Source organism: Nycticebus coucang, chromosome 9, assembly GCF_027406575.1.
Source record: "Nycticebus coucang isolate mNycCou1 chromosome 9, mNycCou1.pri, whole genome shotgun sequence".
Classification (NCBI taxonomy): Eukaryota; Metazoa; Chordata; class Mammalia; order Primates; family Lorisidae; genus Nycticebus; species Nycticebus coucang.
In genome coordinates this window covers 38233096-38258515 of record NC_069788.1, presented here as the reverse complement: position 1 = coordinate 38258515, position 25420 = coordinate 38233096, and the positions used below count along the sequence as shown (strand labels likewise).

The window sequence follows — 25420 nt, the reverse complement described above, 5'->3', positions numbered from 1 at the left end:
CCCTTCTGGTGAAACCCAAGCCCTCCTGGGCTCAGAGCCACTGCTGGAGGCTGGACTGGGCCTCCCTGGGAACACAAGTGAACCCAGAGGTGGTAGGAAGCAAGAGGCAGGGGCTGGTTAAACCTGGGCACACAGAGAAGCTATGACACTGGGTCATGTAAGTCTCTGTACCCAGAAGCCAGGGACAGCCTTCATGTCAGGCTGAGGGATGGGGCGTCCCACCACACCCACGGACCCCAGAGAAACCCTTAGCTCAGTGCCACACTTGCGCCTCACATCCCAGCACACCTCTCCCCCACAGAGCTCCAACCTCTCCCTGCCCCTCACCTGAGATCAGGAGCACCAGCAGGACCAGAGGCAGGTGTGGGCCTCCTGTGCGAGACAGGGTCAGCAGGACCTCTGGGGGGACTCTGCCCAGACACAGAGAAAAGGGAAAGGGAAGATTGAAAAAGCTAAAAGCTTTGGCTGGGCAAGTGTGAGGCCTGCAGGGTGGGGTCTGTGGCCAGAAGGGTGGGTGGAAACTGCTGCTCTGGGGTGTGACTCCCTCCTCCCCTGACCCCTCCTTTGGGCTGATCCCCAGTGGACCTGACCCCACAGCTACCGACCTAGCTCAGTTCAGTGTCTTCCTCATCCTGAGTGCACAGACAAGTTTGAAATGAGAGTCTGCCCTCAGCGGTGCCCAGCTCTGCCCCACCCCCCAGCAGACACTTCCCCTCTCCCCACTGTGTCACTGCTATCCCCACGTGGCCTTCCTCCCACCTCAGCATCCCACAGGCTGAAGACAGGTCCTGATCAGGGGCCTGTCAGCCCCTCAGATCTCCAGGGAAGGCAGAATCTCATTTCAAGCTTGTCTGTGCACACAGAACAAGGAAGACACTGAGCTAAGTCGGGGTTGTGGGGTCAGGTCCACTGGGAATCAGACCAGAGGAGGAGTCAGGGGAGGGGGGAGCCGGACCCAATCATCTCTGACACCCTGGATGGCCACAGTTCCCTGCAGGACTCCCCAGATCAGAGAGAGCCACAGAGGGAATAACTGGACAGCCTGGGATGGGTGGGAAAGAAGACATAACCCGTCCATTTTACAGACGGAGAAACTGAGCTCTAGTCTGCCCCAGGCCCATTCAAGAGGAGGAGTGGACCCTCTAGGAACACGATGTCTTCAGCTCCCAGGCTCCTTCTCTGGACTCTTGAGAGCGTGAGTGGCAATGAGGTTGGGTGAGGAGTTTGCTGAGGCTCCCAGGTCCCTGAGGGGCCTTCTCAGATGGTGGCAAGTGGTGACCCCCCACCCCATACTCCAGGCCCCTTACAGCACTTCCAGCTGTTCTCTGCCCTGATGGCGACTCCTGGTCCCCATCTCTTGAAGAGACTTCTGGAGGAACCCCAAATCCCATCACAGCTGCCTATCCTGGCCCCTCCTACAAAAATTCAACTTGTGACAGGGACTATTGTGAGCACCCCAGAGCAGGAACAGCCACGCCTAAGATGGGGGTTGAGACTAAGCTCAGGCTCCCTGCTCCCCAGCTGGGGCTCAGGTTCTGGGTGCTGGAGGAGAGCAAAGTTCCAGACAGCTCCAGCAGTGTCTCCACCTGGGGTGCCTAAGGTCCCAAGTCTCTGTGGAAGGTGCCACCCCCTCCTGCTGAGGGTGAGGCCACAGCAGACGGAAGGACAGATCCCACCCTTTGAGAGCTCTGTCCGATGGGACACAGCAGAGGACAGCACAGAGCCACCCACAGGCTAGAGGGACACAGCTGGGGCAATGTGGCAAGGACTGCTCTTGCGAGCCTACGAGAAGGAGGTATCACTTCACAGCAGTCTCCAGTGGTCAGAGAAGGGGAAAATGAGTGTGGGAAAGTAGTCGCTAACAGCCTCACACACAGTGACACGCTTCTGAGCCATCCCTCACGGATATGGCATGTTCAAGGAGGGGAAGCTGGGCCCCACCTGAGGTCAGGAAACCCCCCACGAGCCTCTCCCTGCTCATCTGCCTCACCCCTGGTTTCCTGTCCTGTCTGTGGGTCACACTTCAGCCAGGCCTCAGCCGGAAGACTCCTGTCAGAAGTCAGGAGTCCTGGTAACACCCCCAACTTACAGTGTGACTTCGAGCAGGTCGCCAGCCATGTCTGGCCTCAGTTCCCCTGTCCATGAAAAAGAAAAGTAGTGAGAGAGAGTTCAGGCACACATCAGCCGTGGAGTGCAGGAGTGTGAGGGAAGGACGGTCCGCTCCCGGCTGTGCCACCCGCTCTGCAGCTCCAGCCTGCTCCCTCAGCTTGCCCTTTGAGCCCCGACACCTGCTGTCTCCACAGTGTCCTCCTGTTGTTGGTTCCTCTGCCCTTCACCTCTCAGTCTCTGCTCCCTCCTATTATAAGGAGTCGGGCACTGCCCCCGAGACGGAGCGGGAGCAGGGCTCCCTGGGTGGGCAGACCAGTGGATGCAGAATCAAGTGCACTTGGGAGGTTCCCGTTCTCATCTTGGTCTTTAACTCTGTACTGACATCAGCCGGGCAGAGCCTCCAAGGGCGCAACCGCAATTACACACAGCTTCTCCGACCGTCCAAGTAGAGATCCTCTCTCTCTTTGTAAATTGCTTCTCTTGTCAAATATTAAATCGTAAAAGTGCTGACATCCACTAAAGAGATGGTAGAGGCTTTCATCTGTCTATGTGGTAATTAAACAAGTATTTCCCCAATGTCCCAAGGTGGTGGGAGTTGAGGATACAGACGTGAGACCAGGTCTAGGCTCCTGGGACGCTGCCCTCCACCCTCTCTGAGGCCCCTCCTCTGTGTTCTCTCTCCATCTGCTTTCTCCTCTCCCCTCTAGCACCCACAAAACCTCCTAGGGGCCAGGGTGTGATGTCTCTGATCACCCCCTTGACTTTTGGGGCTAGGGTTCATGGTCAGTGTTCCTCAGCTTGTCACCCACTTCTAACCTTGACTTTCCTTAGAGAGGAGGGCAAAGCCAGGGTCCTGTAAAGAAGAGGCAGTGCATAGGGAGGGAGAAGGATGGAGCTAGTCGGCTACTTGACCACAGTTTCCTTCTGGCCCTCTCAGCTCCTCCCCCACGGTGGGTCATAGCAGGAGGGGTCAGCTGGGCACAGGCAGAGAAAATGTCTTCTACAGAGGCCAGGGAGCTGCATACAAGTCCTATCATGCCTGCAGCTAGTGGTCCCCACTTCCCTGCATCCATGGAATCTGTTCCCTAGGCTCCCACCTCCACAACCCAGGCCTTGGTCTGTCTCATTTTTCCATCTCATTTTCATTCTATCCATTTTTCCCTCTCTCCAGTCTGCTCCCATGTCCCCTCCCCCCAGCACACAGGACAAGAGCCAGGCCTGGAGAGCATTACCACGACTGCTGCTGCTGCTGCTCCCAGGTAAGGGGAGGAAAAGCCTGGGGAGGAGAGGGGAAGGGTGTGGTGGGAACTGTCTGGACAAAAGGGTCAGGGAGCAGGTGGCTCTGTTTTCCAAGGCCTGGTATGGGGCAGGTTCTGTGCATGGCCTTGTTCTGCAGGCTCCTGGGCATTACCCAAGGCTCAAGAACTTCAAAGCATAGCAGGGCAGACGCTGTCCGTGAAATGCCAGTACCCACCCACGGGCAGGTTCTACGAGAAGAAAGGCTGGTGTAGGGAGAAGTCAGAATTCGTGTGCACCAAGCTAGTCATCAGCTCCAAGCCCCGAACACTGGCTCAGGTCTCTCGATTCTCAATCTGGGACAACCCTGATGCTGGCTTCTTCATTGTCACCATGAGTAGTCTGAGGGAGGAAGACTCAGGACACTACTGGTGTAAAAGCTACCGCGCTTCTGGCTACTCTGTCTCTAGATCCATCAGATTCTACCTGGCAGTATCTCCAGGTAAGCCCCTTGTCTAAAAAGGGGATGCCCCTCCCTCCCTTTTGATGCTTCCATCACACCCACATTTTCTAATCATGGAAGCCAGTCTCACCCCACCCCCAATCTCCCAGGAAGGCTGCTGGGAACAGGTGCCCCAGGGATTATTCACTCATGAGCATACGTGCAGCCACCCCACACTATCTGCCTCCATGGTCCACAAGCCTGCGGCCAGCAGCCTTCTCAGAGATGCTCAAAGAAGTCAAACACATCAGCTAAGCATGCTGACCAGTCAAGTCCATACGACCCCACCACAGGAGGGCCCAAGACTCCCCCGCATCTTGGGCACATATTAGGTAGTAAATGTGAATCTACTGGCTGGAAACCCACCCCACCACGTGGAGCCCACATGGGCTTGCTGGTATCTGGATGGGGACCTGCTCATCCCTCATAGTCTAGATCAACAGTCACGAGTTGTGGCTTGAAAACTAAGAATGGTTTTTAAGTGGTTGGGGGAAAAATCAAAAGAAAAATAATTCTTTGTGACACATGAATATTGTACAGGAAATTCAAACTTCAATGCCTGTAGGTAAAGTTGCTTTGGAACGCAGCAATGTCCATTTACCTACTCTGCATGGCTTTCATTATGATACAGCAGCAGAGTCGGACAGCTGTCACCACACAGCCCACAAAGCCCAAAATATTTACCCCTGGCTCTTTACGGAAAGTTGGCCAACCTCTAGTCTAGAGCAGAGCTTCTCAAAGTATCTGTGGTGGAAGACCCAGTTTTTAAAACCTGCAATTTATCAGTGACTAAGCTTTTTGGTAAAATACAGTAAAAATAAATTACTGCAAAAATAAAATAAGGGAAAAAATACAAAATGTAAGTCCCAAATGTTTCCCAAATGTTTATTTTTACAGACAAATATAATCAGAATAAATGTAAGGAAAATTTTAAACTATATGAACCATACACATTGATCGCTTGAAAAAACACATAAAGGTGGTTAAGATAGCGGCTTCACATTATACCCATGACGTTTTGTTATTCCCCAGTCATAATTAAACACAAAGTTAAAAGGGAATAGCAAATCTCCGTATTAAATGCCAATCTGTACACTTTAAACAAACACCCTGTATATCCATATTTAATGATTTTAATGTGGCAAATGAGTACTCTTCTCACTTGTTAACTCATATAACCTGAGTACTATTTACAACAACATATCTCTTAAGAGATAATGTATAAAGACATTGTATTGATGCTTTTTGTAAAAAATGACACTCATGGTAGAAAACTGGCCTCACAGAGGTGTGTTGGCAGAAATAGAAGAAATTTTAAAGCAATTTCAACAAGCTCAATATTGTTATTTTTAACTTTTACAAAAGGAATCACATGACCCTGTATTTTCAAAATACATCTTTAATTCATCACCAGTAGCCAATTCCAAAATGTTATCCTATAAAGTTAGAGTTTAAATTGTCCTTTGATGAGAAAAACAGATCCTAGATCTATTAATTTCCTCTGTATATATCTTTTGACAAAAAATCAAAAATCAACACATTCTATCAGAAGTTTGTCCATGAGCACTTGTGCAAACACACAACATCGTGAGCATCTCCTATTTTGTTGATAATTGTTATCATGAAATGTCATAACAGGGCGGTGCCGGTGTCTCAGTCGGTAAGGCGCCGGCCCCATATACCGAGGGTGGTGGGTTCAAACCCGGCCTCGGCTGAACTGCAACAAAAAAAATAGCTGGGCGTTGTGGCGGGCGCCTGTAGTCCCAGCTACTCTGGAGGCTGAGGCAAGAGAATCGCTTAAGCCCAGGAGCTGGAGGTTGCTGTGAGCTGTGTGATGTCACAGTACTCTACCAAGGGCCATAAAGTGAGACTCTGTCTCTACAAAAAAAAAAAAAAAAGAAATGTCTTTACATAACAATACATAGAAACTCTTCTAAGCATCTTTTATTTTTGCACTTAGATTGCATTTGCCATTGAAAAGCATGTTGCATTCCTTCCTTGCATGGAAATATTAACATCAAAACTATAATATAAACAAGTCTAACTGTGTAATTCACATCTTTAAAAAGTTCGTACTAAACAGGTCTCTTGTCTTACGGAAATCTGAGTTCTTTACATTGATCAAACATCCTCAACAACTTGTAAATTGGTGTGCAATATGATAATAATAAAGAGGATTTTTTTTATTGTTGGGGATTCATTGAGGGTACAAGAAACCAGGTTACACTGATTGCATTTGTTAGGTAAAGTCACTCTTATAATTGTGTCTTGCCCCCAAAAAGTGTGTCATACACCAAGACCCCTCCCCTCCCTCCTTCCTTCTCTCTGCTCTTCCCTTCCCCCACCCCCCACCGTGTACTAGGTCATTGATCATCCTCATATCAAAATTGAGTACATAGGACACTTGCTTCTCCATTGTTGTGATGTTTTACTAAGAACAATGTGTTCCACTTCCTTCCAGGTTAATACAAAGGATATAAAGTCTCCATCTTTTTTATGGCTGAATAGTATTCCATGGTATACATACACCACAGCTTGTTAATCCATTCCTGGGTTGGTGGGCATTTAGGCTGTTTCCACATTTTGGCGATTGTAAATTGAGCTGTGATAAACATTCTAGTGCAAGAATCCTTATGGCAAAAGGATTTTTTTTCCTCCTGAGTAGATGCCCAGTAACAGGATTGCAGGATCAAATGGGATGTATAGCTTGAGTGCTTTGAGGTTTCTCCATACTTCCTTCCAAAAGGGTTGTACTAGTTTGCAGTGTTCCTTTCTCTCCACATCCACACCAGCATCTGCAGTTTTGAGATTTTGTGATGTGGGCCATTCTCACTGGGGTTAGATGATATCTCAGGGTGGTTTTGATTTGCATTTCTCTAATAATTAGGGATAATGAGCTTTTTTTTCATATGTTTGTTAGCCATTCATCTATCTTCTTTAGAGAAGGTTCTATTCATGTCTCTTGCCCATTGATATATGGGATTGTTGGCTTTTTTCATGTGGATTATTTTGAGTTCTCTATAGATCCTAGTTATCAAGCTTTTGTCTGATTCAAAATATGCAAATATCCTTTCCGATTGTGTAGGTTGTCTATTTGCTTTGGTCGTTGTCTCTTTAGCTGTACAGAAGGTTTTCAGTTTAATTAAGTCCCATTTGTTTATTTTTGTTGTTGTTGCAATTGCCACAGAAGTCTTCTTCATAAAGTCTTTCTCCAGGCCAATATCTTCCAGTGTTTTTCTTATGCTTTCTTTGAGAATTTTTGTCATTTCATGCTTTAAATTTAAGTCTCTTATCCATCTTTTTTTTAAAATCTTTCATCCATCTTGAATCAATTTTTGCGAGTAGAGAAAGGTGCAGGTCCAGTTTCAGTCTTTTACATGTGGATATCCAGTTCTCCCAGCACCATTTATTGAATAGGGATTCTTTCCCCAAGTGTATGTTCTTGTTTGGTTTATCGAAGATTAGGTGGCTATAAGATGTTTGTTTCATTTCCTGGTTTTCTATTTGATTCCAAATGTCTGTGTCTCTATTTTTGTGCCAGTACCATGCTGTTTTGACCACGATGGCCTTGTAATACAGCCTAAAATCTGGTAGGCTGATGCCCCTGGCTTTGTTTTTGTTACTAAGAACTTCCTTAACTATATGGGGGGTTTTCTGGTTCCATACAAAATGAAGAAATATTTTTTCCAAGTCTTGAAAGTACGATGTTGGTATTTTAATAGGGATGGCATTGAATCTGTAGATTGCTTTGAGTATAGACATTTTAACAATGTTGATTCTTCCCAGGCATGAGCATGGTGTGTTCTTCCATTTGTTAATATCCTCTGCTATTTCCTTTCTTAGGGTTTCATAATTTTCTTTATAGACGTCCTTCACTTCTTTTGTTAAGTGTATTCCTAGGTATTTCATTTTCTTTGAAGCTATGATGAAGGGAGTTGTGTCCTTAGTTAGCCTCTCATCTTGGCTGTTATTGGCATAAGCAAAGGCTACTGACTCGCGGACATTGATTTTATATCCTGAGACATTACTGTATTTTTTGATGACTTCCAGGAGTCTTGTGGGTTGAGTCTTTGGGGTTCTCTAAGTATAAGATCACATCATCAGTGAAGAGGGAGAGTTTGACCTCCTCTCCTCCCATTTGGATGCCCTTTATTTCCTTGTCTTGCCTAATTGTATTGGCTAGAACTTCTAGCACTATGTTGAATAGTAATGGCTTCAGAGGACAACTTTGTCTGGTTCCAGTTCTAAGTGGAAAAGCTTTCAGTTTTACTCCATTCAGTAAACTATTAGCTGTGGGTTTGTCATAGATAGCTTCAATCAGTTTAAGAAATGTGCCACCTATGCCTATACTCTTCAGTGTTCCAATTAGAAAAGGATGCTGGATTTTATCGAATGCTTTTTCTGCATCTGTTGAGAGGATCATACAGTCTTTGTTTTTGCTTCTGTTGATACAGTGAATAACATTTATGGACTTGCGTATGTTAAGCCAGCCTTGCATCCCTGGGATGAAACCTACTTGATAATGATGTATGACTTTTTTGATGATAAGCTGTAACCTATTGGCTAGGATTTTGTTGAGAATTTTTGCATGTATATCATAAATGAAATTGGTCTGAAGTTCTCCTTTTTAGTTGGGTCTTTTCCTGATTTTGCTTTCAGGGTCATGTTTGCTTTATAGAACTTGTGGGAAAGATTCTTTCCTTCTCAATTTTTTGGAATAATTTCTGCAGTACGAGAATAAGCTCTTCTTTAAAGCTTTGATAGAATTCTGGTGTGAAGCCATTTAGACCAGGAAAATTTTTGTTGGGAGATTTTTTGTTTCTTTGATCTCAGTGCTTGAAATTGGTCTAGTCAGGAGATCTATTTCTCTTTGGCTAAGTCTAGGGAGAGAGTGTGATTCCAAATATTGATCCATTTCCTTCACATTGTCAAATTTCTGGGCATAGAGTTTCTGGTAGTATTTAGAGATAATCTCCTGTATCTCTGTGGCATCAGTTGTTATTACCCCTTTATCACTTCTGATTGAGGTTACTAGAGACTTTACTTTTCTATTTCTAATTAGTCTGGTCAAAGGTTTATCTATTTTATTTATTTTTCAAAAAAGCAAGTCCTTGTTTCATTAATTTTCTGAATGATTCTTTTGTTTTCAGTTTCATTAATCTCTTATTTAATTTTGGTTATTTCTTTTCTTCTGCTGGGTTTAGGCTTAGATTGTTCTTTTTCCAATTCCATAAGATGGCTTGTGAGTTTGTTGATGTGCTCTTTTTCTGTTTTTCAAATGTAGGCATCTAAAGTGATAAATTTTCTTTTCAGGATTGCTTTTGCTGTATCCCACAGGTTTTGGTAACTTGTGTCTTCATTGTTGTTATTCTCAAGGAAGTTAATGATTTCCTCTTTTATTTCTTCCTGTACCTAACTGTCATTCAGCATAAGGTTGTTTAATTTCCATGACTTTGTGTGGGGTTGAACAGTTTAGTTGGAGTTGAGTTCTACCTTTAATGCCTTGTGGTCTGAGAAGACAAAAGGTAACATTTCAATTCTTTTGATTCTCTTGAAGTTTGTTCTGTGTCCTAGGATATGATCAATTTTGGAGAATGTTTCATGGGGCAATGAAAAGAAGGTATATTCTTTATCTTCAGGATGGAGTGTTCTATACGCGTCTATCAAGCATAGTTGTTCTATGGTCTCACTTAAGCCCCTTATATCTTTGTTTAATTTCTGTTTAGAGTATCTGTCCAGCTCTGTAAGAGAAGTGTTAAAGTCCCTGTTATTATGGTGTTATAGGATGTCATATTGCTAAGACTAAATAAGGTCTGTTTCAAGAATCTGGGAGCATTTAAATTGGGTGCATAAATATTTAGAATTGAAATGTCTTCTTGTTGTATTTTTTCCTTGACCAATATGAAGTGACCATCTTTGTCTTTTTTGACTTTAGTTGCTTTAAATCCACATGTATCTGTAAATATGATTGCAACCCCTCTTTTCTTCTGAATTCCATTTGCCTGAAAAATTGTTTTCCAACCTTTAACTCTGAGTTTTAATTTGTCTTTTGAGGCTAGGTGTGTTTCCTGCAGACAGCAGATGAATGGCTTGTGTTTTTTAATCCAGTCAGCCAATCTATGCCTCTTTAGTGGGGAATTCAAGCCATTAAAATTTATTGAGATAATTGATAGGTGTAATAGCATTCTATTCATCTTATTTTGTGAGAGTCCATTGCTTACTTTTGTCTTTTGCATCATTGTGGAAGCTAGGTTCTGTCCTTTAATTTCTGGGCACTTACTTTGCTGGTGGTCCATTGTGATGGTCAGTGTGTAGAACAGGTTGAAGTATTTCCCGTAGAGCTGGTCTTGTTGTGGCAAATTTCCTCAATGTTTGAATATCAGTAAAAGATTTTGTTTCTCCATCAATTTTAAAGCTTAGCTTAGTGGGATATAGAACTCTGGACTGGAAATTGTTCTGTGTAAGTAGATTACAGGTAGATGACCATTGTCTTCTGGCTTGGAAAGTTTCATTAGAGAAGTCTGCAGTCACTCTGATGGATTTGCCCCTGTAGGTCAATTGGCACTTTCTTCTGGCAGCTTTCAAAATCTTTTCTTTTGTCTTGACTTTGGACAGGTTCATCACAATGTGTCTTGGAAAAGCTCTATTAGAGTTGAGGCAACCTGAGGTCCATTATCCCTCTGAAAGGGAGGTCTGTCAGAATCTGTGGTGATATTTGGGAAATTTTCATTTATAACATTCTCTAGTAAGGCTTCCCTTCCTCTGGGGCAATCTTTTTCCCCTTCTGGGATACCTATAACTCGTATTTTTGAATGCTTCATAAAGTCCCATAATTCTGTCAGTGAACATTCTACTTTCTCTCTCTTCTTTTCTGCCTCTTTAACTATCTGAGTTATCACAAGAGCTTTTTTCTCTAAAAAAAAAACCTCTGAGATTCTTTCTTCTGCATGGTCTAATCTGTTGTTGATACTTTCTGTTGCATCTTTAAATTCCACAATTGACGCTTCAAGTCCTTCAGCTGTGTTATATCCTTTCTATACTCTTCATATTGTTCATCTCTTATTTGATTCTGTTTTTGGATTTCCTTGTGGTTATTTTTCACTTTCTCAGCAATTTCCTTCACTGTTTTTTGGTTATTTTCTTCTTTCTCAGCAATTTCCTTCATTGTTTTCATCATCTGTATTTTAAATTCCCCTCTGTTGTTTCTAATATTTCTTTATAGGTGGAATCCCCTGCAGTTGCTACCTCATAGTCCTTTGGTGGGCGGGTGGGGGTGATTGCTCTGAACTGGTTTTTCATGTTGCCAGGTTTTTTCTGCTGATTCTTCCTCATGAGTGTTAACTTTTATGTGTTTCCTTGCCCTAATTTTCCTTTCACTTCCTCTTGCTCTATAAGTTACCGTGCCTCTGGCCTAAGGTTTTGATGAGTCCTTTTGGTACAGGACCAGAAGGATGAGAAGATTGAGAGCAAAAAGGGGAAAAAGATTTTTAAAAAATGAGAAAGGAGAGGGGTTGAGTAAAAGAGAATATTGACAAAAAGAAGAGAGGCACAGAAAGAGGAAGACAGGAGTAATAGAGGTATACAGTAGGGTACTTTGGCCCAACCTTTAAAACCCCCAACCTCTGAGGGTGCTGGGTTGGGTGGTTCCCTTGAGGTCAGCAGCTCTTTGCCAGCCTGAGCAGACATGGTACCCCATCTCCACCAAAGAGAGAGGAAAGACAAAAATGCTATAAATCAAACCAAAACAAATAAACAGAAAACCTTATGGGATAAAATTGGGGGGAAACAAATAATAGGGGCAAAAACACTAGCAAAAATGAAGTTCTTATTATTAAAGAAGGCAACAATGGAAAATTATATTTAAATTATATTTATTATATTTTCTTTATATTTAAAGAAAGAAAAGAAAAGAGGGCAGCACCTGTGGCTCAAGGAGTAGGGTGCTGGCTCCATATACCGGAGGTGGCAGGTTCAAACCTGGCTCCAGCCAAAAAAACTGTAAAAAAGAAAAGAAAAATCTAGAGGGAAAATGTTGAAATAAAAAAAAAAAAAAAACCAAAGCACTATATATATCTTGCTGAATATTTTCTGGGCACAGGTGATATTCCAGGGTATGAGATATTAATCACAATGCTGGTACAACTTTATGAGATGGAGACTGGAGGCCTCTGCTAATTTCTCAAACCTCTCAGGGTTGAGAGCCTAAATCTCCTCAGTCCACTTAAAAGACACTTTAAACCTTTAACCTTGGCTCCAATCTTCCCCAGTGTCTTAGTCCCAGCCTTTGGTGCTGCTCAGTCACTAGATTACTTGCCCAAAGTCTCTCAGCCCAAGCCTCGCTCTGTGACCCTGAGGGCAGAGCCTGCAGGGACAGGTCTCCCAGAATGGCTGCCTGTGGCCCTCATCCAAATACTGTTAGCTCCATTCCCGCACAGTGGCTCAGTCTGAGGCCCTAGACAATGCTTAAAGTCATCCACACTCGCCCAAGTTCTCCCAAGGTAGTTCAACTGAGTGTCCAAGTCCAAAAAAACAAAACAACTCACAGGGAAAGCCTTCCCTGTTTGCAATCTCACTGCTGTTGTAGTTACAAGCCACGGCCTCAACCAAACAAATGCAACCACTTGCCACTTCTCCACTGCTTTTGTCCTCCTCCTGGGGTCCAGAAGTCTCTCTCTGTCTCCCTGCATCCCCAAAGGGATGTTTCTGGGCAGAACCCACAAGCCAGAGATGCCTGGAGTCTTCTCTCCCCAATCTCACAGCACCCGATTGCAAAGAAGCTGTTACTCGGTCGCCATCTTGCTCCGTCCTCAAAGAGGATGATTTTAAATTTAATATATTTACCTTTTGTAATTCACAATTTTTTTCATGTTGGTCAGCACACAATTCAGTTCAGTTGATATTTTTTTCAGAGTGAAACTTTCCCAATGAAAGAAGCAGTGCATTGACTTACAATTGTAAGGCTTCTTAATCAGGATCACTATTCCAGAATGTTTTCCTGTCATAGCAATTCATCCATTAGATCATACTTCCATATAAAACTTAACCCAGGTGGCGCCTGTGGCTCAGTCGGTAAGGGACCAGCCCCATATACCGAGGGTGACGGGTTCAAACCCGGCCCCGGCCAAACTGCAACCAAAAAAAAAAAAAAACCCAAATTGGTCAGCACCTGTGGCTCAAAGGAGTGGGGCGCTGGCCCCATATACCGAACGTGGTGGGTTCAAACCCAGCCCTGTCCAAAAACTGGAAAAATAAAAAACTTAACCCAAAACACATTTTGATAATGTAATCTTTCATTGTTTTATATTATTCACAGCAGTGTTTGAGGCAATGACACTAAAAAACACAGAATTCCTTCATATCGTTGTGTTCAAATTGCACTCATAATAAAGCAATGGTTATGCTAACAGTATTTGTACATTTTTCCAATTGCCATGAAAAATACTTTGCTAGCTTTATATGTCCTAAGAGGCAGCCTCCCATATCATTATCTAATTCCTAAATATGTCAACCTCGGTATCAATTAAAAGTGAAATTTAAGTTCCCTTCTTTGCTGTAAATTAAGCCAATGTTCTGGATCGAACCTCTCCATTGCGGCCTTTCAATAATGTTTTGGCAATTGTAGAAGGATTCTAAGTCTTTACAATACAAAGTGCTACTTCACAAGAAACCCACTAAACTATTGTTTATGAGTGAAATACTCATTGCTTTTTAATCCAACACTTTTTCTTTTTTTTCCAACATTTTTTCTTTAAAAAAGGATAGTTTGTTTTGAATTTATGATTTCTGTTTTATATGTATATGCCAGTTGTTTTACAGTGTATTTGCTTCATGAGCCAATATATCTCAGCAAATAACTCACTAGGTTTTAATACTTCACTACTAATTACAACAGCAAAACTCAAACTATACAAGAACAATAGTTCCCTGTTGCTGCCATAACAAATTACCACAAATGTAGTAGCTCAAAACAACACAAATTTAGTATGGGTCGCACCAGACTAAAATTAAGGTGTCAGCAGCTGTGTCCCTTTCTGGAATCACTAGGATAGAATCCGTTTTCTCCTCATTTATGTTGTTGGCAGAATTCAGTTTCCTGCAACTGTAGATTTTCTTGCAGAATGTACCCTGAAGACTGTCCCTAGCTTCCAGGTTGGCTCGTGGCCTCCTTCCTTCCTCTCCAAAGCTATCAGCAGCTGGTGGGGTCGCTCTCATACTGCATCTGTCTCCGACCATAGCCAGGAAACAGTCTCAGCTTTTACAGTCTCATATAATTAAATCAGGCCCACCAGGATAATCCAAGTTAAAGACCCATCTCCAGGTCTTTAACTTTCATCACATCTAAAAAGTCCCTTTTGCCATAAGAGGAGAGATATTCCCAGGTTCCTGAGGTTCTGGGAGTGGACATTTGGGGATGGCATTATTCTGTCTACACAAAGGGAGATTCTGTTTTCAAACAAAACCAATACTAACTCTTTGGAATAATCTCAGAAGGAAAAAATTTCTTTGGTACCAATTTCACCATCTTTATTATGTGGCACTGTTACTGTCACATTAAGAAAAGAAGTGTCTTGAATGGTGACAAATGACTCATCCTCAAACAACAGAGCAGTCATGGGAAGGAGGCACAAGGATCTTGTTCACCTGGTTTGCTGATGGCCTACATGGGATGGGAGTCTGAGAGAAGAAGGTGTAAGCAATTAAGACACTGGTTTAAAAAAGTGTGTCTTTGTCATTGTCAGACTGTGGCTGGTCCCATGTCCTGGCCCATCCAGGCCTTGGGTGTTACAAAATGCAAAACACCAGGTAACCAAAGAGCATTTCCACAGAAAGCAACCTTGATCTCTGGAGCTGCATGCAGGACTCCCAGGGGGTGGTATTATCTCCATCTGCAGATGAGAAAATAAGGCTCAGAGATGGCAGAATCACCTTGGGTACCACCTGTGCTAGGTACACTTCCCTCCGAGGAATGGGGAACTAGGGAAGGATCCAGTTGCTTTTTGAGAAGCCTATACACATGGAGGAAGTACAGAATGGATGGTGTGTGTATGAAATCTTGGCACACTTGTGACTAATATGTCTCGTTTTGCCCTTTCTGCCAGCAACTCTACCTGTGTCCCATTCACGGAGGAGTGAACAGTCCCACCCTGAATGAGGCTGTGGACCGTGCAGTGACCCACAATGCGTCTGGGTCCCTGGCAATGATGTCTGCACTGGCCTGGTACTTGGTCTTTCCAGGCTTGTCTTACCTGAGCCTTCAAAGAATGTTACCCCCAGGCAAGGCTCAAGTTCACAGGGCATTGGCCCATCCCCTAACAAGCATATTTTTCCCAGTTGTGCATTCAGTTTCCAAGTTATGGTGATCTGCCAAGCTGGAAAGAAAATGGATCTGCAAACATCAGATATTTGCCAAGGATACCCTTCCCCCATCACAATGGCACACAATTGTGAGATCTAAGGTTGGACTCCCTGAGGTTTTCTGTCCTGGTGGTTCTAGACAGCTCTTGAAAAAGCACAGACTGATAAATGTGAAGACTATAAACCTTCAGCAGGCTTTGAAGTTTTTTTGGCATTGATGGAAAACATCCATTGACATTGGACTTTGGTGTTGGGGGAGATGGCAAACTAGGCATGCCCTTGGGTCATACTCTCCTTGTCAGAGGTGGCTCCCCTCCCCCCACTCCTTGTCCCATTCTCTCCAGCTTAGCCCAGCTCAATGGTCTCTATGTTTTCCACTGCGAGGAAGTGACCTGACTGTGGCTGCTCCCTTTCGCAGTGGGGCTACCCTCTCACGAGAGGCTTTCAGATGTACTGACTATGCAGATTTGGGGTTCACTTTGCAGAAGACTTCCTTATTTCAGTTTTACTGTATACCCACCTACACAATAGTTTTTGGTTCTCAGAATTTCAGAGCTATTAACCTCTAACCTTAAATCAGGATTCTCATAAAACTTTCCTAAGGCATTGCTATAAAAGAAACTGCGTCTCAAAATAGTACTATTTGGCCTACTGTCCTTGACCAGGAAGACAGATTGACTAATTCCAAACCCTCAACTCACATGTGACTGCTCAGAACAAGCAGGGGAGTGAGAGAGGAGAAAAATCAGAGAGATGCCATGACATGTGGGGAGATTTCATCTGGATTTCCCCAACTATGAAATTACTCAGAAATAATTCCAAGGGCTTCCTTCTTGACATTCCATCAATGTGCAGGTTCATATGTTTTGAATGGACTGAGTAGATGATTTATTTATGCAAATGATATTTATTTGCATAGTTTCACTAGCTGTGCCATCACCTCTCTGATATCATTGCCAGGAGGTTTTAGATGCATTCTTCCTAGGGGCATGAGCAGGTCCAGCATTTCTAATTTCTATCTGGAAGGCACGTAGGGGTATCAGTCTGGTTGATTTTACACTACTTTGAGACAGTGCCAATGGCTTATGAAGAGTGGGGATGAAGAAACTGATGGTGACTTTCACCCTGAATTATTAATAGGTTCTACAACTGCCATGAACTTCCATATTTAATGCCTTCATCCTCACTGAATCTCTTCACTCTTTTCCTCTCTGCTATTTCTGGATCTCGAGGCCTAAGCTCTTCTCCCCATGGGATTTAGTCTGCTTTAGTGAAGCCTGGTGGGTGGCAGAGGGATCTATCAAAAGAGCCCTGTGACTTTCCAGGAAAGATCAAGTCACAACTTTTCCACTGGGTTTCACCCTCAATACTTATTCTGAACATTTAGCTTTTCAAATATTTAGTACTGGAGGGCAGAAGCTGAAGTTTTGTCCTGTGAGATCCAGACCTATTTGCATATGTTATACTTCTCTTCCTTCAACTTTCCAATCTCACTCTTCTGAGAAATATTCACATTGCCAACTGCCTTCCAGAACTGAGATTGACTTTCCATGTCAGCATCAGATCTTATAATCTAAATTTCAACCAGTTGTGAAGCTTCTCTTTCACACCTCGTGAAAGAGGGGGCGTGGTTAGGAGATCTTGTTTTGGGTTGACACTGACAGTTCTGAGCTCCAGCTACTTGCTTTGCTGTGCAACTTTGACCAAGTTACCTTATTGGGCTCAGTAGGAGGCTCAGTTTTCTCATCTGTAAAGTGAAGATGTAAATAGTGCTTTTCTGGTGGAGTTTTGTGAAGCTTAAATGAAGTAATATGAATTAAATTCTGAGTCAAGTGACTGGGACAAGATTAAAACTAAAAAAACAAAAGAAGTGTCTCTTCTTCACAAAAACTTTTGTTTTGCTATCTGTTAATTAGAACTCTAATTAGGTAATCACAACTCTACTGTAAATTATGTAATCATATTAAAGCTTTAAATTTTTTTTAAAAAGATTAGGTTAATGGGTGGCACCTGTGGCTCAAAGGAGTAGGGTGTCAGCCCCATATGCCGGAGGTGGTGGGTTCAAACCCAGCCCCAGCCAAAAACTACAAAAAAAAAAAAAAAAAACTAGGTTAAAAATGAAAATTATTTTAAAATAACAAATTTTTTTTTTATTTTTGAGATGGAGTCTTACTATGTCACCTTTAGTAGAGTGCTGTGGCATCACAGCTCACAGCAACCTCAAATTCTCAGGCTTAAGCAATTCTCTTGCCTCAGCCTCCCAAGTAGCTGGGAATATAGGCACCAGCCAAAACACCCGGCTATTTTTTTATTGCAGTTGTCATTGTTGCTTTAGCAGGCTGAGGCTGAGTTCAAATCCGCCAGCCTCAGCGTATGTGGTGGGCGCCCTATCCACTGAGTTACGAGCACTGCCAACAAATTATTTTAAAAAATACTTTTTTCCAGGTATTTATATACCTTTAGGTGATAACTAACCTAATCTTAAGGTATCACACACCACAACCTGTTCCTGGTGTACATTACTAGCACAGAAATCACTCCACATTTTCCTTGGCAACAGCTAAACTGGTCTGTACCCTGACAAGGAGAGTTTGCTAGACACATGCTTAGATTTTGAGGCAATTACCAAATAGATATAAAAGTTTTGCAATCATTAATCCCAATTTTTCAGCTTACCCTGCTGTAGACAGGTTACCAACAAGTCATGAACCAGCACCAGCCCACAGGTCACACATTCGCCAGCACGAGTCCATAATTTTCCCAGAGTGTCTCAAACTGGGCACAGGCTTGCTCCTGGCCAGCCTCCTAGGCGGCCTGAGAGAGTGCCCCTGTGGGACAGCATTGTGTCCCACATGTCCATGGGCCTGGGGTTCTCTCCAGGGAAGGCCTTCCAGGGCAGTCCCTGGAACAAGGGATGCCCCAGCCTCTGGCACCCTCTCCTCCAGCACCCTCAGCCCTTATCCTCTCTTTCCCCCAGCTTTCCCGGAGACTCTCCTCTCCCGGATCCCGGATCCTGGATAGGGACTAGACCTAACTGAGGGCATCAAGAATCCCCACTTCCTCTCATGGCCATGGGACCGACCTCACTTTCTTCCCCTTCTGGGTCCCCCACCCACAGCAGCCACTGTCCTTTGACCCCAATAGCCCCCACCTCCACTTTCCCAGAGACAGCTGGCCCTCTTCCCCTTATACCAAGGGCTCTGAGTCCAGGCAGGTTCAGGGTCTTTCTGGAAAGGTGAGCAGTGGGAGCTGTGTGCAGGCAGCTTCCAAAGTCTCAGAGTCAGGAGGGAAAATGAAAAGCATTTCACAGGCTGTTGAGGTTGTGGGAGCCAGTGCTGTGGCACAAAGCCAGAGACAGGGATGTGACAGCAGCCATCCACATTCCCTGGGAGGGGCTCGCTTCCTCAAACAGCCCCAGAGGAGTGGGGAAGTGAACAGAGGTCAGAGAAGAAAGGGCCCTAAGGATGGCGGCTCTTCCCACTCTTGAGGAGTAAGGGAAAGATGGCTCCGCAGAGCTACAGAGGAGCAGAGGGAGGGGCTGAGCCTCCTGGAGCCTCTTCCAGCACTTCTCCTGGGTGCCCTTTAGAGCCCAGGACACAGCTCTTTCTAATCCTGAGCCAAAGACTTCACAGCTGGGGCCCCACCCTCCCAAATCAGTTTTATCCTTCTGAGCCACGGGTCTCTGCTCGCAATCTGGCCCAACCCAGACTTTCCTGTCGCTTACCCAGCTTTCCCGCCACCATGGTCCCACCCACTAACCAAGGTCTTTCCCTTCCCTGGCAGCCTCTGCCTCCACACAGGCCACCCGTGCTCCCCCCGACCTGGTCTCATCACAGACCCAGAGCAGTGTGCCCCCAACTAGAGAAGCCAGAGATGCCCTCAAGGCCTCGCCTGCCATCACTGCCCCTCCACAGTGAGTTTACGGTGGAACCCACAGCCACCGAGTCCCAGGGCAGGGACCAGGAGAGAAGACTCCCTCCCCAGCCTGTCCTCTCTGCCCTCCAGGCCACGCAACTCCACACTCCACCATGGCCCTGCAGCCCCCAGCGCCCTGCTTCCTGTGCTCTGTGGACTCCTTGTAGCCAAGACCTTGCTGCTGCTGCTGCTGCTCTGGTGAGCAGGGTGTGGGCTGGGCTTGGGACGAAAGGAGCAGGGAATGGTTCCTGCTCAGGATCGAGGGCCAGGGGGAGCCAGGCAGAGAGCACAGGTGGGAAACCAGATGAAAGCCTCATAGAGTCCATCCATCTGACGCTCACGGGGATGTTGGAGGTTCACCTTTGTTCTGTAGCTGAAAGCTTGCAGCAATCTCATCCACATTTCTGTTTTCTCCTCTTTCTCTCTCTCCCCCTTTCCCTCTCTCTCTCAGTCTTCCTTTCTCTCTTCTCCTGTCTCTCCTACACTCACCTCCTCCATCTCTGTCTCTCTCTGTCTCACTATCTCCCCTTCTCCCTCCACCGGTAACACTAACCTATATAACCAGAAATTCCCTTCCCCCACAACCTGCCTGTCCAGAAGCACCCAAGTCCTGGGACTCCCCAAAGCTGCCATTCCAGGACTCACTCTAGTTCTGAGAGAGAGAAGGTGGACACAGGAGGGAAAAAGCCACCGACTCTGGGGAGAAGGAGACACATGGAGACAGATACAGGAGGGGCTGGTGAAAGGCGCATGAGGATGCCAGCAGTGAAGAGGGTGGGAAACAGGGTCAGGCGGGCCAGAAGCAGACTCGCTGGAGGAAGGCTGGGGGGTAGGGAAAGGGAATGGGGTCAGAAAGGCGTTCGTATGTTTCTTCCCTTCATGTGTTTCTTCCCTCTCCTGGCATCTCAGGGCCTTAAGAAATCGACACGTTCGGCGCCAAGGGAAGTCTCTACTGCACCTAGCTCAGTGCAGACCCTCTACCCCATTGGTGCTTCCAACTATGCCACAGGACCCAGGTGGGTGGCCAATCTGCCCCAAGCCTGGACACCCAGGAGCTCCTCCCTGACTTCTGGGCTCTGCCTTCCCTGCAAAGAAAAGGCCAGAACTTGACCCAAGGCCTGCGCATTGCATTGGGGCCAGCACCATCCTGTTATGGGAACAAAGCCTGGGGCAGCATCTTTCCACTTGAGCATGAATGGCAATTCCTCCTCTCCTCCTGCTCCTGATGAAGGAAAACCCTTAGACAGAATAAAGTTCACAGAGTTTATTTGTGCAAAGAACAATTTGCCAATCAGAACCAGAAGAGGTTTAGAGCAGCAGCCCCCAACTTTTTTGGTACTAGGGACTAGTTTTATGGAAGAAAACTTTTCCACAGACAAGAGGTGAGAGGAGGGATGGTTTCTGGATAATTCAAGTGATTACACTTATTGTGCACTTTATTTCCATTGCAATTATAGTGTAATATATAATGAAATAATTACACAACTCTCCATAATGCAGGATCAGTGGGAGGCCTGGGCTTGTTTTCCTGTAACTAAATGGTCCCATCTGGGGGAGACAGTGACACCCGAAGCGTGTTGCTTATGTCCTCAGCTTATGTCTGAGCTCCAGCTCTGACCATCAAGCGTTAGACTCTCATAGGAGCACACAGCCGAGGTCCCTCGAGTGTACAGTTTGCAGTAGGGTTTGCGCTCCTGTGAATCAAAGGCAGCGCTGATCCAACAGGAGGCTGAGCTCAGGCGGTGATGCCAGCAATGGGAAGCAGCCTGCAGCTCACCCTCTGCTGTGTGGCCAGTTTCTAAGAGGTCTGACACTGAGGATTGGTGACTGAAGGTTTAGAGAACTCCATGCTGCAACTTGGGCAGTATTTAGAGTCAGAAAAGTTTGAAGAGAGCAAAAACAAGGACAAAAAGCGGATTGATCATTTCACAGTTACTTTCCTTGTAAGGCTAAAGCAGAGTGGACATCCTTATTATTCAGGCTAAAGGGGCCTGTTTGGAGATTTGGCTATTGTCTCTCTCTCTCCTGATTTCTTAGAAGGCCAGATAAACAACTTCATTTCCGCCTGGTGGCCTGGAACTTCAGCATAACTCCTTTTTGGTCTGGTTCACTGGGCCTAGCACAGGAGCTCAGAACAAACCCATGACCTCCTGTAACTTCTATCTAACGCCCCCAGCTGGACACCTTGGCTGCCCCATCATTTCTCTTTCCCTCCCATCCTGTTCAGCCACCTTCTGCCAGGGCCGTTTTATTGCTTGGCCTCCTCCCCACGTCTAAGCCCCTCCCACCTTGCACCAGCACCCAGACCACTGTGTCAGCCACCTGACTGGTGTCCCATCTTCAGACCCCTTCCTAGCCAGCTCCCCTGATATGGCCCTTCTCAGCAACATCTCTATGCATTTTCACTGCCTGGGAATTGAAGCCCATATTACTATGAGGGTCCCCTTGCTATCCGGCACTGCTAGGCCTATGCTGTCCTTCTTAACCATCGCCAACGTGGCTGCAGGCTTGAGAAGGGAGAGAACCTTCCTTTTCTCTGCACAGGCCAGGCAGGAGGCTGCTCACCACGAAACCCCTGAGATCACCCTGGGTCCTACCCCAGGCCTACCAGCCTCACGGGGCTAGTCTCTCTCCCAGACATGCCTACAATCCCAGTGCCAGACCGTCCTTCCAGGCTGAGCTTCTAATTTTATTATCTTTTCTCTCCTATTTATTGTGTATTTTTCTTTATTCTTATTTTCTGGGGAAGTTCCTCAAGGTTATATCCTATCCAAATGTTTACAGTTTGTACTAGCACATTTTTTTCCTTCCTAAATGGTCCGTTTGTTCTATGAATATTCCTTTTTATAGCACAGTGTGTTTTATTTTGGTGTGCCTTATTTTGTTTGGAAATATTGAAGTTTTAAATTTTGAACATTTTTAAGGCTGTGTGTATTTTCTGTTTCCTCCAAGTGCCTGCTGTATCTTTTGTTTTCTCCTTTCGTGGGCCTCTGTCTTTCCTCAGAGCTTTCTGGAAATCTTTGCTGCTTCTCATCAGCCTCTTGCCTTGAAGAGCTCAGACGATCTTCCTGTGCCACGTGGGCTCTGGATGATTGGCAGGAGTATGGCTTTGTTTTTTCTCTTTGACAACTCAGTTTCTCCAGAAGGACTCCTTCCTGTCCTCCTTGGGAGCATAAGCCAGATCAAACTCTGCAGATCTAGAGGTCTTCCCTGCCCGTGTCTGTTCCCACTCAGCCCCATCACTCTCTGTCCCGGCGCCTGGGGCCCTGAGCAGAGCTCCTTTGTGCTTCACCCTCATCAGAGACTAACCTCAAGTTCTCCGCAGCACGCTGATTGGGAGGAAAGAGACCTTGCGGGCAGCTAACCTACTTTCAGTATCATGGGCGGCAGAGACCTAGGAGTCCAACTGACTCTTAAAGCAGGCCTCTGACCTATTCTCTGGTTTCCAGCACCACTTTGACTCTGCCTTTTGAGATACCCATGCCTCTGATTTCCAAGCCTTTCTGGGATTTCTAAGATAAAAATGATTGCTTCTTACCCTTCTCATCTCTACCAGCTTTCCCTGGTCTGTGGAGTCATCTAATTGGTACTCAGGTTCAAAACTTGCATGGACCTCTCCCTTTATCCTCAGGAATGGATTTGTACAGATTTTATCCATGTATTGCCCCCTCCATCATCCAACTTGCACACCACTTAGCAGGAGTGAGGGGAGGCCCCAAATTTTCTGCCAGGCATCCCTCCCCAGGAGTGAGCGATCCCAGGTCTCCACTCGTGTCTGTATAGATGCCTGTCTCCCAGATGCCCCCATGACCAGCTTTTTGGTGCCTTTACCTCATCCCTGTTCACTCCAGTCATCACAAGAAGCCCAAGATGTCCCAGTCTTCCTTTGCCATCCCAGAAGCCCATCTCAGTAAGATTTTATAAATTTGCTAAATGAACCCTTTTCCCACTTGTCACCAAATCCATAAACCTTCCAGCTCTGGCCTCTGAAATGGACATTGCTGAGCATGAGCTCTCACCTGTTCAGCTTCTCTGAATGTCACCTTCTCACTTTCCCTGAAATCTGCCTCTTCTCTGAGGACACAGCTTTCCCTGCATTTCTCTTGGGGAGTGGTTCATTGCTCTCCTTTGCCTCGTGACGCAAGGCCTGAAGGAGCGGTTGGTGTCCCCTGCATTCCTCTGGCCCCTTCCTGCCTTCCTGTGCCCTCTAAACCGCCCCAGCAGCTGATTTTCTGCCATCAGACTACACCGTCATGTGGCCCATCTGTCGTGGTTGCAGATCCCATGTAATCTGGGTACTCCGCTTTATTCCTCAGGTGTCTTATCCCCTGGCTCAGCGTCACTCTCACTGCTCCTGCCATAAGTTCTTGGTGATCTTGGGCCATGTAGACTCAGGGATGAGTCTGCCAAATCCCTGGCCTCTCTGTTCACTGAGGGATAATGTCTTTAAGCTCCTTGGAAGCCCTAATGTTTGGTTGAAAAAACTCTGTGAAGCACATACCTTAAAGTTAGTAGAGGGCCTTTGTCTGAGGCAGGATGTGAATGAAATAAGAAGAAATCCATAGACTGTTTTTTTTGACCCTAGTTCCTGACACAAGGTGCTAGGAGAACCTTTTGTTTTATATGGGTCTTCGAGTCAAGTTCTGACTCCGAGCTCCTACTCCCCTGGAATGAGTCACACTTTCAGCCCCGCCTCCCATCCTTCAGGGAGGGGAGAGGGGCTACAGGTAGAGTTAATAATCAACAATGCCTACAGGAAGAAGCCTCTGTCAAAATCCCCAAAGTAAGGTTTTTGAGGTGCTTCTGCGTTGGTGAATATAACCACTTGCTGGGAGGGCAATGTACCCCAACTCCACAGGGACAGAAGCCCCTGCACTCGGGACCCAGACCTCATCTCTATGTCTGTTCATCTGGCTGCTCATCTTCATCTTTTCTCACGGCCTTGATTGTTATAATAAACAAGTGAACTTGAGTGTTTCCCTGAGTTCTGTGAGCCATCCCCGAAAATCATGATGCAAAACTGAGACAGAGTTCATGGCAGTCCTGATTTATAGCTAGTCACTCAGAAGTACAGGTGACAACCTGGGGCTTGTGATTGCATCTGAAGTGGGGCAGTCCTGGGGAAGTGAACTCTTAACCCTAGTGGTCTGTGCTAACTTTGGCTAGTGTCAGAATTAAACTGAATTGCAAGGTATTGGGTTGGTGTCTACTGAGAAATGGAGAATTGCTGGGGAGGCAAGGTGGGTGTGGAAGAAAAAAACTTGGTTTTTCATACTAAATGCATTACCTTTGATCTTTCTGAGGTCTTAACAAGGGATTTTACAGTCACACCCTGGGTTTCATCTTTATATTACATGTTCCTGAAAGTGCCCTGGGTTTTATTTTAGCATCATCTATTGTCTAGAGGCTGAGAGTTTAAAGTTAAGTCCCAGCTCTTTCACGTTGAATGGTCCTGACTATAATTTCTCTCTCCCCACTCTCATTTTACAAATAAGCCACAAGAAGAAACCAGGTAGCACTTTCAACACTTTGCATGTAAATCCCTGTGCAACCTGAGTTCAAACTGGGTTTGTTTTCTACTTCCCACATTACAGGTGTCATTGTTGCTTTTCCCGCTGCGAAGCAAAGAATGCCTTTCCTTCTCACCTACTAACGGACCCTAGAGGAGGTACTTACTGTCCCTACCCCCAGTCTCTTCCTTGGTGAAAACAAAACTAATAATGTTGAAGAGAGAATGGCCTGCAAAAAACGGCAAAAATATTTAGTTCCCCAACTTTTATCCCTGCCTCAGGCCTGTGGTCAGGAGGGGCAGGGCAGGGAATGTCTTTTGTTCTTTGTGTCACAGGAGATAGCTCAGAGGAATTGTCCCAGCAGAAGTCCCAAGATCCTGTTAGCTGAAAATGGGATTCATCTGGACGGAGGTCACGAGACTGTCTTAGCAGAAGATGGGATGAATCTGGCAGAGGCCAGGGGATTGTCTTGGCCCAAGGTGGGATTATGGGATCAGACTATTTGAAAGTTCTTTGCTTCTGCTCAGAAGCAGAACTTTGGATTTTGAGATCATTGTCTGCCATTTTCCTCCTTTGACAGCAAATTAATAAATTTCTCTTGCCTTCTCAAAGCACTAGTCCCTCTTTTTCTGATGCAGCTTCAGGGGAACAAATGCTGAACTTTCGTAACAATAATACTCTCATTACCAACCTATTTGGATTTCTAAGTGGGATGGTACGTTCACAAAGCACCAGACATATGAAGGACACTGAGAAAATGCTGAGCTTTGGAAGGACAGAGGTACGGCAGAAA

The 25420-nt window shown here is 45.4% G+C and overlaps 1 protein-coding gene across 2 annotated transcripts; it reads left to right on the top strand.

The window, feature by feature from the left end:
• The first annotated feature begins 3214 nt into the window (after nucleotides 1-3214).
• Nucleotides 3215-25197, top strand: LOC128594313 (natural cytotoxicity triggering receptor 2). Of its 2 annotated transcripts, XM_053602999.1 has the most exons (7): nucleotides 3215-3368; nucleotides 3506-3847; nucleotides 18986-19115; nucleotides 19208-19315; nucleotides 20027-20133; nucleotides 24712-24785; nucleotides 24963-25197. In XM_053602999.1, exons 1-6 carry the CDS (start codon nucleotides 3290-3292, stop codon nucleotides 24768-24770), a joined length of 825 nt encoding a protein of 274 aa, XP_053458974.1. In that variant the 5' UTR covers nucleotides 3215-3289; the 3' UTR covers nucleotides 24771-24785; nucleotides 24963-25197. The 2 variants fall into 2 exon arrangements, with proteins under 2 accessions (XP_053458974.1, XP_053458975.1); XM_053603000.1 differs by lacking the exons at nucleotides 20027-20133; nucleotides 24712-24785; nucleotides 24963-25197 and having other exon boundaries at nucleotides 19187-19424.
• The last annotated feature ends 223 nt before the right edge of the window (nucleotides 25198-25420 follow it).

What these genes read in the sequence shown, in the direction of transcription:
- LOC128594313 (XM_053602999.1), top strand. Translation starts at nt 3,290, where the DNA reads ATGTCCCCTCCCCCCAGCACACAGGACAAGAGCCAGGCCTGGAGAGCA. An exon ending in CTACCTGGCAGTATCTCCAG is followed by an intron (nt 3,848 to 18,985) that starts GTAAGCCCCTTG and finishes CTTCCCTGGCAG; the next exon opens with CCTCTGCCTCCACACAGGCC. An exon ending in CTGCTGCTGCTGCTGCTCTG is followed by an intron (nt 19,316 to 20,026) that starts GTGAGCAGGGTG and finishes CTGGCATCTCAG; the next exon opens with GGCCTTAAGAAATCGACACG.